The 11,869-nt window shown below is 33.6% G+C and overlaps 3 protein-coding genes across 3 annotated transcripts in view; 2 read left to right on the top strand and 1 right to left on the bottom strand.

Annotated features, from left to right (window-relative positions):
* LOC107610502 lies at positions 2,209–3,141 on the top strand. The gene has a single exon (XM_021108112.1). It carries the CDS (start codon positions 2,209–2,211, stop codon positions 3,139–3,141), a length of 933 nt encoding a protein of 310 aa, XP_020963771.1.
* Positions 3,934–5,439, top strand: LOC107610501. The gene is made up of 3 exons (XM_016312551.1): positions 3,934–4,217; positions 4,374–5,192; positions 5,334–5,439. The coding sequence occupies exons 1-3, from the start codon at positions 3,934–3,936 to the stop codon at positions 5,437–5,439; spliced, it is 1,209 nt and encodes a 402-aa protein (XP_016168037.1).
* The window catches only part of LOC107610500 (reticulon-like protein B17), a 2,715-nt gene continuing 918 nt past the window's right edge, over positions 10,073–11,869 (bottom strand). Inside the window, exons 3-9 of the mRNA XM_016312550.2 lie at positions 11,793–11,868; positions 11,607–11,681; positions 11,377–11,518; positions 11,193–11,262; positions 11,029–11,094; positions 10,821–10,943; positions 10,073–10,479 (exon numbers count right to left, since the gene is read on the bottom strand). Coding sequence (XP_016168036.1) covers positions 10,208–10,479; positions 10,821–10,943; positions 11,029–11,094; positions 11,193–11,262; positions 11,377–11,518; positions 11,607–11,681; positions 11,793–11,868 — 824 coding nt within the window. The 3' untranslated portion in view covers positions 10,073–10,207. The remainder of the gene's footprint in view (positions 10,480–10,820; positions 10,944–11,028; positions 11,095–11,192; positions 11,263–11,376; positions 11,519–11,606; positions 11,682–11,792; position 11,869) is intronic.

The raw sequence follows: 11,869 nt of genomic DNA, 5'->3' as shown, positions 1-11,869 counted from the left end.
TTACTTTTTATTAATCAAATTATTATAATTCAAATTAATTTTAAAAAATAATTTAAAATTATAATTTCAATCTTATTACGTGCATGGCACTGGTAATTAAACTTGGAAAAGTCAAGACGTAGCTCCAATCCTATATTTTCTTTATGTTGTATGGAAGGAAAGGTTGAATTGCCTTTCTTGAAGCATCCACCTCAAATGTTGCAAGAGTTACATAGTGGAACAGACGAAAAAAGCATATACTTTCTTAAAAACATAAGGGCTTTCAACGGAATGTTTGCATTCACTTCTATGGTAGGAAGAGTTGACCATTCGATAAATAAAGGTGGTGCACCTCCTATCTTTCACATTGGAGGTCAAAATTATCACCGTATTGGCAGTTTACTACCACCGGAAAGTGAGAAACCAAAATTTGCTCAGCTATACATTTATGATACTGAGAATGAGATTACAAACCGCATGGAATCATTTAGGTAATTGTTCGACTCACGCGTGTAATTCTTCTATTTCCTAACTTTATCTAAAACGCTAATTATAGTAATATATTATGAGGAGTTAAATTCTAATGCGATCTTCTCGAAGCTTAACAAATGAATTGAAGTTCTCATATATTGTTTATTTATTAATAGGTCAAACATTAGTGCATAATTGATGGAAACTGAAATTGTTTCGTCCTTGAAAGTCATGATGGATGAAAATAATGTCCTAGCAAAGGCATTTCGTTCAGCACGGGATAGATACCAAATTGATGGCTCTGCTGATGTTAAGTTATGGTTAATAACCAAAAGAAATACTGATGCAAGGACATATAATTTGCCAACGGTATCTGAAGTTGCTGCACTGATAGTTGGAGATATTGACGAGAGCGGAGTTAATAGGGATATAATAATTGAGACAAAATCAAGAATCTTGCAGAGGATGGAAGTAGTACATCCAATGTACCTTGCTCTTCAATATCCTTTATTGTTTCCATACGGTGAGGATGGTTACAGATTACATATAGCTACTTCTTCTCAACCAAATGTCAGAAGAACTGAGAAAAGATCAACAATAATCATGAGAGACTTCTTTGCATACAAACTTCAGAGAAGGACTAACGAGTCTCAGATCCTTTTGCGGTCAAGAAGATTACTGTAACAATTCATAGTAGATGCCTACACTATGGTTGAGTCAGAACGGCTTTTATACTTACGATTGAAACAACCAAACTTGAGGCTAGGCAAGTTCAAGCAATTGCATGAGTGTATGGTTCGTGGTGAAACTAATACCGTTAACACTGGACAAAGAATTATTCTCCCAAAGAGCTTTACTGGTGGTCCAAGGTACATGTTCAACAATTGCAAAGATGCTTTTGCAATATGTAAATATGCTGGATATCCAAGTTACTTTATCACTATGACATGTAATCCAGAATCGTATGAGATAAAAAGAAAGGTAACACCCCAAGGACTCCATGCAAAGGATAGACCAGACATCTTATGTAGAATATTCAAGTTGAAGGTTGATAAATTAATTAAGGAATTGAAGAAAGGAACATTCTTTGGAAAGATTATTGGATGTAAGTATAACTAATCTTCCTACGAGTTTTTGTTTACTCTATCTATATTATCTATAGTACACTCATTGTATAGTACACTATCATTATTAAGAAACAATTATGTATATAGCATATACATGGTACGATCATTCGATAGTGTACTATCTTGAGTGTATTACAGTGCATTTATATAGTTTGTATTCCCTCAGGCTCATTGTATGGTACACTTATATAGTTTTATATGATTTTATTTTAGCATATTTTTTTCCTATTTACTTTATCGTACTTATTCGCACTACACGCTTAGGTTTATATAGTTTAGTTTAGAATCAACTATTTTTTAAATCACACTATCTAACTTATTTGCAATGTACTTAGTCTTATATGCTTTAGAATTTCGCATAAATATTTATATACTTTGTCCAAATTATTAGTAATATCATATTTTTAAATTTGCAGATTCTCTAACCATAGAGTTTCAGAAGAGAGGTCTACCTCATGCCCATCTTCTTTTATTCATGCATCCGGAATCAAAACCACGAACTGTTGATGACATAGACAAGGTTATTAAGACAGAGATTCCAGATAAGAGGGAAAATCCAAAATTGTATGCTGCTATTGAAAAATATATGGTTCATGGTCCATGCGGTCATTTAAATAGTAAGAGCCAATGCATGATCAATGGTAAATGCTCAAAGTTTTTCCCCAAAACATTCCGAGATAGGACAATTATTGACAAAACAGGCTTTCCAAGATATCAAAGAAGAGATGATGGGCGAACTGTATCAAAGAAAAATATAGAGGTTGAAAATTCCTTCATAGTTCCGTACAATCCCGGTCTTCTTCTAAAATTTGGATGTCACATCAATGTTGAGTATACTTGCCAAACTTCAGCAATCAAATATCTGTTCAAGTATCTTCACAAGGGTAATGACAGGGTGACAGCTGCATTTTATCAAAACAATGAATCTCAGGTAGATGAAATACGTAATTATTATGATTGTAGATATATATCAGCATGTGAAGCTGCATGGAGATTGTTTGGTTATCCTATTCAAATGAAGGAACCAGCAGTAATAAGATTGCCATTCCATCTTCCTGATGATATGCCAATTGTCTACAAAGATACCGATACAATTCAGTCAGTTGTTGAGACTTCTTTTTTCAAGCAATCTATGTTGATTGGATGGTTCAAAGCAAATGAAGCCCATAATGATGCAAAAAATCTGGCTTATTCTGAGTTTCCAACAAAATTTGTTTGGAATGGAGAGCATCATATGTGGACTCATAGAAAGCAAGGCTATGCCATAGGAAGGATATCTCATATACCACCAATGAATAAGGAAGATTACTATCTAAGGCTACTTTTGAACATTCAAAAGGGATGCACGAGTTTCAGTGATCTAAGAACAGTTGATGGTGTCGTTTATGACTCCTTCAAAGATGCATGCTATGCTCTAAGACTGTTGCAAGATGACAGAGAATTCATTGATGCAATCTCTGAAGCAGGAACATGGCACTCTGCAACTTTTTTAAGGAGACTTTTTGTTGTTTTATTAACATCAAATAACACGAGTAGGCCAGATTTTGTTTGGCAAAAGACTTGAAACTTTCTCTCTGATGACGTACTATATGAACAAAGAAGATTACTATAAATGGAAGGTAACTATAGTCTATTATATTTTTTTTCCATAGTAGAATTCAATTTATCATATAATTATAACAAAAATATTGGATAAGAAATTTTAAGAGTTATTTTCTTTAACAAAATGCCTTTTTTGGGAGTAAAATTATCATACATATGGCAAATTGTTTATTGGTGTTTACTTTAACTTTTTCTCTTTCTCTCTGATAATATTTAGGAAATATAACAAAACATTACTTAAAAATTGGATTATATATATATTAATTTCGTACTTGCTTTACTTTCTCCTCTTAATACAAATTTTGATTCATTGTTGTAAACCATATCTATTTAATCTAAGAAACTGTAACTAAATCCATATACTTCCAATACTTGCATTTGCATCGGTTGTTTTTGTGCCTTTTTTTTTATGTTATAATGATTTTGATATTCATGTTAATCACAATAATATTTTTTAAAAGGACATGTTACTAATGAAGCATTTTTTAAACTAAAAACAAGGAGTGTTATTTATCATTCAACAATGCATTTCAAACATTTTTTACCAGAGACTAATTTAATAATTTTTCAAGTAATTGTGTCATTTTAAATTGAAAAAATACAGATTTGATTATGTCAGAAGTCCAAATAAAAGATATTGCACTTGCAAAAAATTGAGGATTTGTTCCAGTCAAATGGCAAGTCATTGAAAGAATATTGTGGAATGCCATATCCTTCAAAAAATTTGGTGTCCAGCTTAGAAAACAGAATTATAATGGAAGAGTTGAACTTTGACATTAATGCTCTTGCGAATGAACTAGGTGGGTATTTAGAAAGGCTAATTAATGAGCAGAAATTTGCATACGATCAAATAATTGGTGCTGTTAGTGGTAATATGGGTGGACTTTTCTTCTTATACGGTCAAGGTGGTTGTGGAAAAACATTCTTATGGTCAACTATATCATGCTCAATTAGGTCTAAAGGAGGTATAGTTTTAAATGTTGCTTCGAGTGGGATTGCTGCACTTTTATTGCCTAATGGAAGAACTACACATTCAAGGTTTAAAATTCCTTTGACCATAAATGAAGATTCTTTGTGTAGCATTAAACAGTGAAGTCCTCTTGCAAGGTTAATATCCAAGGCCAAATTAATCATATGGGATGAAGCTCCAATGATAAGTAAGTATTGTTACGAAACTTTGGACAAATGCCTCAGAGACATCTTAAGGTGCTCAGATTCGTATAATGCTCATTTGCCATTTGGAGGTAAAGTTGTTCTCGGAGGAGATTTTAGACAAATTTTACCTGTGATTCCCAAAGGCTCAAGGCAAGATATAATTCAGTCTTCTATTAATTCTTCATATTTGTGGCATAACTGTAAGGTTTTGAAGCTTACAAAAAATATGAGATTGTCACTAGGTGAAAACAACAAGATACAAGAACTTAGAAATTTTGCAGAATGGTTACTCCAAATTGGTGATTGTTTAGCTGGTGATACAACAGATGGTGAATCGATCGTTCATATACCATCTGACATTTTGGTTAAGAACTCTGAGACAGCTTTGGATGACCTCATTGATTTCGTGTATCCAGATATGTTATCCAATTTATCCATTGAAAATTATTTCAAGGATAGAGCAATTCTTGCATCAACTTTGGATTGTGTCACTGATGTCAACAACAAGATGACTACAGGGTTACCTGGACAAGAAAGAGTCTACTTAAGTTCAGAATCTGTGTGTGCTGGGGAGGAAAATATGGAATTTGAGTTCGATGCTTTCTCGCCGGAGATTCTAAATGGAATAAATTGTTCAGGTCTACCACCACACAAGTTGGTTCTGAAAGTTGGCGCTCCTGTTATGTTGCTGCGGAATATAGACCAAACTAATGGTTTGTGCAATGGAACGAGGATGCAAGTTAGAAGAATGGGAAATCATGTGATAGAATGCAAGACTTTAACTGGTAACAAAGCTGGAAGTATTGTTCTTATCCCAAGACTGAATCTAATTCCAAATAATGAAACATTGCCGGTCAGGTTTCAAAGAAGACAATTCACAATTATCATGTCATTTGCAATGACAATAAATAAGTCTCAGGGACAAACTCTATCAAAAGTTGGAATTTACCTTCCAATGCCAGTTTTCACCCATGGTTAATTGTATGTTGCGTTATCAAGGGTAACGAGTAAAGATGGTTTGCGAGTGCTGTTGCAAGATCATGGACAATTGGAAGATAACTGCACGATGAATGTGATATATAGAGAAGTTTTTGAGAGCCTATAATGAAAAGGTAATAACAAAATGTCTTACTAAATCTATTTATTTATTAAAATTTATTACTATCACTTCAAAAAATTTAGAAATTCTAGGAACTAATAGATGAATTCTTATTGTACATTAATAGTTTGAGAATATTAAAATTATCATAAAAATTCGTATTATTTTATTCTCTTGATAAACAATTTTATAATTACGTTAACCATATAATTTTATATACAAATATTGATACCGTGTTGTTTCATGTATATATTTTGCAGGTATCAAGAGATAGCATTGAATTGTTATTCAGTAAGTTTAAATTATTTATTGTTTATTACATAACTTTCTGCATTAGGATTCTCTATTAATTTGTTCTTCATTTTGAGTTGATTTTGATATGTTCTTACTTCACAGTAAACCAACATGTAAAACTTTGTTGGTGGATTTAAGTATTACTAGATTATTTATGGTCATATTGAGTATATATATCTGATTTATTGAAAAAAGTAGATCAAATAACTATTTTATAGTTAATGCAATTAACACTATATTAAGAAAAGAAAAACAATGCATTAAATCCAATCAAGTTAAAAAAAAAAAGTAGAGAATATGCTAAAATTGAAGTTAAACGCGTAAATATTGTAAATGAAAAAAATACACCTATCATTTTTGTTAGGTTTAATTACTCTGTTGATTTCTATAGTTTCGCAAAATTTTCAATTATGTCACTATACTTTTTTTCCTTTTAATTGGTCCCTATACCAATTTTTTTTTTAATTAGGTCCCTCTTGATAGTAATTGGCTTAATTGTATAGGGACTCAAACAACAACAACAACAACAACAACAACAACAACAAAGCCTTGTCCCACTAAGTGGGGTCGGCTACATGAATCAAATGACGCCATTGTGCTCTGTCATGTGTCATGTCTACAGAGAGACCACTTACATGTAGATCTCGTTTGACCACCTCATGGATGGTCTTCTTAGGTCTTCCTCTGCCTTTCGCCCCTTGTCCATCTTCCGTCTCATCCACCCTCCTGACTGGATGTTCTATCGGTCTTCTTCTCACATGTCCAAACCACCTAAGACGCGATTCAACCATCTTTTCCACGATGGGTGCTACTCCAACTCTCTCCCTTATATCTTCATTCCTTATTTTATCCAATCGCGTATGACCACTCATCCATCTCAACATCTTCATCTCTGCCACACTCAGCTTATGTTCGTGCTCCCCTTTAGCCGCCCAACACTCCGTACCATAAAGTATAGCCGGTCTTATAGCGGTGCGATAGAATTTACCTTTAAGTTTTAAATGCACTTTTTTGTCGCATATAAAACCAAATGCACTTCGCCATTTTGACCACCCTGCTTGGATCCTATGATTTACATCCTGTTCAATCTCTCCATTATCCTGTATGATGCACCCAAGATACCTCAAACTTTTAACTTTTCGTAGGGTATTTTCTCCAATCTTCACCTCTATATTAGGGTTATCCCTTCTCAGACTGAACTTACATTCCATATATTCCGTCTTGCTACGGCTTATGCGCAGACCATACACTTCTAAAGCTTCTCTCCATAACTCCAACTTCTTATTTAAGTCTTCCATTGACTCTCCCATAAGGACGATATCATCGGCAAAAAGCATGCACCATGGCACAGGCTCTTGGATGTGCTCTGTGAGTACTTCCAAGACTAATGTGAAAAGGTACGGACTTAAGGATGATCCCTGGTGTAATCATATACCAATAGGAAATTCCTCTGTCACACCACCTTGAGTCTTCACACTAGTTGTGGCCCCATCATACATATCTTTAATTGCACGAATATATGCGATCCTTACCCTCCTCTTTTCTAAAACCTTTCATAAGACCTCCCTTGGTACTCTATCGTACGCTTTTTCCAAATCAATAAACACCATATGTAGATCCCTTTTATTACTACGATACCTCTCCATCATCCTCCTTAAAAGGTATACCGCTTCAGTGGTAGATCTACCTGGCATAAATCCAAATTGGTTCTCTGTTACTTGTGTCTCTTTTCTCAACCTCCGTTCTATCACCCTTTCCTATAACTTCATGGTATGACTCATAAGCTTGATTCCTCTATAGTTTTCGCAACTTTGTATATCCCCCTTATTCTTGTAGATAGGTACCAATATGCTCTTTCTCCACTCATCAGGCATCTTCTTTGACCTTAAAATCTCATTAAAAAGCTTGGTTAACCAGTTGACGCCTTTTTCTCCAAGACCCTTCCAAACCTCAATCGGGATATTATCAAGTCCTACTACCCTGTCATTTTTCATCTGCTTTAGAGCCTCTTTTGATACATCATTATAATACAATTGATACACTATTATAATACATCATCGAAAATAAGATGTGTTTGAAAAAGAAGAGGGAGACGAGAGGAGAGGGAGGGAGAGAGCAAAGAAAAACTCAAAAAAAGAATACTGCTTCATGCCCCAACTTGTGCACTAACTTGAATTCTGTTTGTGCATCTATAGGGTCAGGAATCAAGAAAGTGCTGCTTGATTATTTTTGTTTAGCTAATGCAGTAGATAAGCAAGCACACCATTATTTTTCACCTAGTTTCAGCACCTCTTTTTCCCCACTAATCACTAATGCCTGCCGTGGTTCCATTTCCTCTGTTCTTGCCACCACTAGTGCCTGCGCTGTTTCCATTTCCTCAGTTCCTGCCACCACAGTAGCCGGTGGTTCCTTTTCCTCCGTTGGTGCCACCACCGTTGCCTGCTGTTGTTCCTCCTCAGCTACTTGTGCTTCTCCCTTTTCTAGATGTTGCACAACATGTTGCTTTAAATATCTAAATAATACCAGCAACATAAAAGCTGCAAGAAGAAATAACAAAGTCATAAAAAATAGGACTACCGTCGGAATATACCGACAGTAACAACACAGTCAATTTTGAAACAAAAACATTTTAAAAAAAATTTTCGTCGAATTAATCCGCCGATATAATGATGCGGAGACGTATGATATGGCGTCAACGTTATTGTCGTAAAATTTTTTACAGTAATGTTCAACAGATTCCATTTTCTTACTATCTATATTTCATTGCTAAATTCAACGAAAATTACCATCGGACATAAAAATTCGCCGATAATATATTATTCGCGAAATTTATTTCGTCGGATAGATACCGACGATAATTCTAATAGTATTCAACATTTTTTTGTAGTAATTGTTAATATATTATGAAAAGTGAGTCCGGTATGCTATTGTATTAAACGAAACGTGATATTCTATTTCTCTCTACTATTAAGATATAATATAATTTATATGAACGGTCAAGATTTTAGAAGCTTTCTTTGAGTGTATATAAAGAGCAATAGCTCATGGTGAACTTCAAACAGACTAAGTAATTGAGAGGTATTTAAGCCCATAAATTGTCTCCTTTTATCCATATGTAATGAATGCTTGGTGCGTGAAGAGCTCAAAGCTTGCTCTTCAGGAAAGCCTTTTCTTGTTAATGAGATGATGAGATTATCATGTCCATCATCAACACTTGCTTGTAATATCATTTGGATTGGACTTAGACTCCAAATAATAATAATAAAAAATTGGATAAGTGTGTTTCTTTCTTAATATTTTTATTTGATCTCAAATTATTCTTATATTATTTTGGTTTTAAATTTGTATTTAACTATTTAATTATGTTTTAGATTTTTAGTTACATCTTTGAAAGTTGAGATTTGAGACCATTAATAGAGAGGTTAACTCTTTAATTATGATAATGTGTTAGAACATCTCTAATGTTAGATCTATTTTTAATTAGAAAATATTTGGTAACAAAAAAGAATTAGCTAAGAATAGTTAAAATTTGTGGTATTTAGTATTTATTAATTATTACAACAATTAATAAATACTAAATAAAGTAAATTCTGACTATTTTTTTTGTCTTTATAGCATTATTATTTTTAATTTTATTTTGGATCTTACAAAATGACATGTAAATATTTATGGAACTATATGTCATAAATAATGATTTTAAATTAAAAATAAAATTTGTCCTTTCAATACTTAATTTAGTTTAGTTTTTATATTTATAGAATGAAAATTAGAAAATAAAGCAAAATATTTTTTACAACTTAATCCAATCAAGTTAAAAAAAAAAAAGTAGAGAATATGCTAAAATTGAAGTTAAACGCGTAAATATCGTAAATGAAAAAATACACCTATCATTTTTGTTAAGTTTAATTACTCTGTTGATTCCTATAGTTTCGCGAAATTTTCAATTAGGTCTCTATACTTTTTTTCCTTTTAATTGGGTCTCTACACCAAATTTTTTTAATTAGGTCCCTCTTGATAGTAATTGGCTTAATTGTATAGGAACTCAACTAAAAAAAATTGGTGCAGGGATCCAAATAAAAAAAAAAAGTGTAGAGACCAATTAAAAAAAATTGGTGTAATGACACAATTAAAAAAAAAAAAAGTATAAAGACCTAATTAAAAATTTTGCAAAATTATAGGGACCAACAGAGTAATTAAACATTTTTGTTATAAAAGTTATTCTATTTATAACAATTAATACATCATTATAATACAATTGATACACTATTATAATACATCATCGAAAATAAGATGTGTTTGAAAAAGAAGAGGGAGACGAGAGGAGAGGGAGGGAGAGAGCAAAGAAAAAAGAATACTGCTTCATATGCCCCAACTTGTGCACTAACTTGAATTCTGTTTGTGCATCTATAGGGTCAGGAATCAAGAAAGTGCTGCTTGATTATTTTTGTTTAGCTAATGCAGTAGATAAGCAAGCACACCATTATTTTTCACCTAGTTTCAGCACCTCTTTTTCCCCACTAACCACTAATGCCTGCCGTGGTTCCATTTCCTCTGTTCTTGCCACCACTAGTGCCTGCGCTGTTTCCATTTCCTCAGTTCCTGCCACCACAGTAGCCGGTGGTTCCTTTTCCTCCGTTGGTGCCACCACCGTTGCCTGCTGTTGTTCCTCCTCAGCTACTTGTTCTTCTCCCTTTTCTAGTTGTTGCACAACATGTTGCTTTAAATATCTAAATAATACCAGCAACATAAAAGCTGCAAGAAGAAATAACAAAGTCATAAAAACAGGTATCACAACTCAAACTTGCCATATCCATATACTAATAAAGCTGGCCGGTGCACAAAAGGAAGTCCTTCGGATACTCTCAATTCACTTTGTCACTTGATAACAAGGTCAAGGGTGATTTCTTATAATATGGCCTCTTATAAGTTATAAGTTATATCACTTGTCCTCCCTTTTAAGTGAAAAATAAAATTGAATGTACCTATTCTCATCTCATGTTAAAATTTCTTAAACAAGAGCTATTATTTGCAGCAAAGTGTTGTTCTTGAAACAAATAGCAATCTGATCACTTAGGTCCTGGTAGGGGACTTACCCGTGTAGATTCGAGTTTTTATCGAAGAAAGATTCCAGAAAGCCATAAGTGCTGATACTACTAGTTTCTTCTTGTGAGTACAAGTACACCATATGTCCAACAACCATAAGGTAAAGCGATCAGCTGCATGACAAAACCATTCTACTATTAAGCATAAAAATGTATACAAGCCTACATAATTTCATATAAGGGGTCGGTGGAATTGGACCTCTTTGGTTTATCTTTTCAGTGTAGCAAGAATAAAGCTTTGGAGCAGTGAAGCTGATTAAAAACCCTGTTTGAATATATAACAGCAAGACATGTAAACAAGACTAAATTATAATGAAAAAGAAAAAACAAAGCAGACTCTATGGGGTTTGTTGGTGTCCTCACCAATGGCACACAGCCTCCAGATTGTAATAAAGTGTCCATATTCCGCACCTAGTAAAAGGAAAGGAGCTACCTACAACCACAGAGAAGATTAAGCCATTGTCAACATTAACACATGATAATAAAAAAGTGAAAACTAGAAAGAAAGGGAAAGAAATATTTTAGCTTCTAAGATTGATTGAATTACTTTGAGGGTCATGGATGGTTCTCCTGAAAACAGCTGTCTTGTAACTGAAATTGTGAGATTCAAAGTAGGCAGAATCAATTTTGCAAGGTGCAAAATGTCATCTTCTTTCAGCTTGAACTCGCGCTTTTTCTCAACCTGGTTCCTGAAACACAACATCAAGTCATAGGAAGTTTCTCGGAGAGAGTTCATAGAATAATAATGGCACCATCTAGTAGAAAGAACAACTGTACCTTTGGCAAATTGTGTTTAGGACAAAGGAGACACCAAGAAAAACAATAGCCAATTGTGACATTGCCGAGAAAATGCTGAACAAAAGCATGTAGGAAAATCACTCAGATCTTTCTCCATGATCGTTATATAAAGAGCAAAACAAAACATCAAACACAGATATTGTAGATTGAAGAGAAGTTTCAGACCTAAAGTTGAGTCCTTTGGAAAAGCAAGAAGATAAGAGGCAGAGAGACCCAATACCAAACCAAAGGGTTGATTTTGC

This window comes from Arachis ipaensis, chromosome B08, assembly GCF_000816755.2.
Source record: "Arachis ipaensis cultivar K30076 chromosome B08, Araip1.1, whole genome shotgun sequence".
NCBI classification, from domain to species: domain Eukaryota; kingdom Viridiplantae; phylum Streptophyta; class Magnoliopsida; order Fabales; family Fabaceae; genus Arachis; species Arachis ipaensis.
The sequence above is the reverse complement of the archived record's forward strand: the minus strand, read 5'-3'. Positions and strand labels throughout refer to the sequence as shown.

Bases quoted from the DNA above. Each gene is read 5' to 3' on its own strand.
- LOC107610501 (XM_016312551.1), top strand. From the start codon at position 3,934: ATGGAAGAGTTGAACTTTGACATTAATGCTCTTGCGAATGAACTAGGT. The intron at 4,218-4,373 runs GTTTAAAATTCC...CAAATGCCTCAG, and splicing joins GGAAGAACTACACATTCAAG to AGACATCTTAAGGTGCTCAG. The intron at 5,193-5,333 runs GTTTCAAAGAAG...TGCGTTATCAAG, and splicing joins AATGAAACATTGCCGGTCAG to GGTAACGAGTAAAGATGGTT.
- LOC107610502 (XM_021108112.1), top strand. From the start codon at position 2,209: ATGATCAATGGTAAATGCTCAAAGTTTTTCCCCAAAACATTCCGAGAT.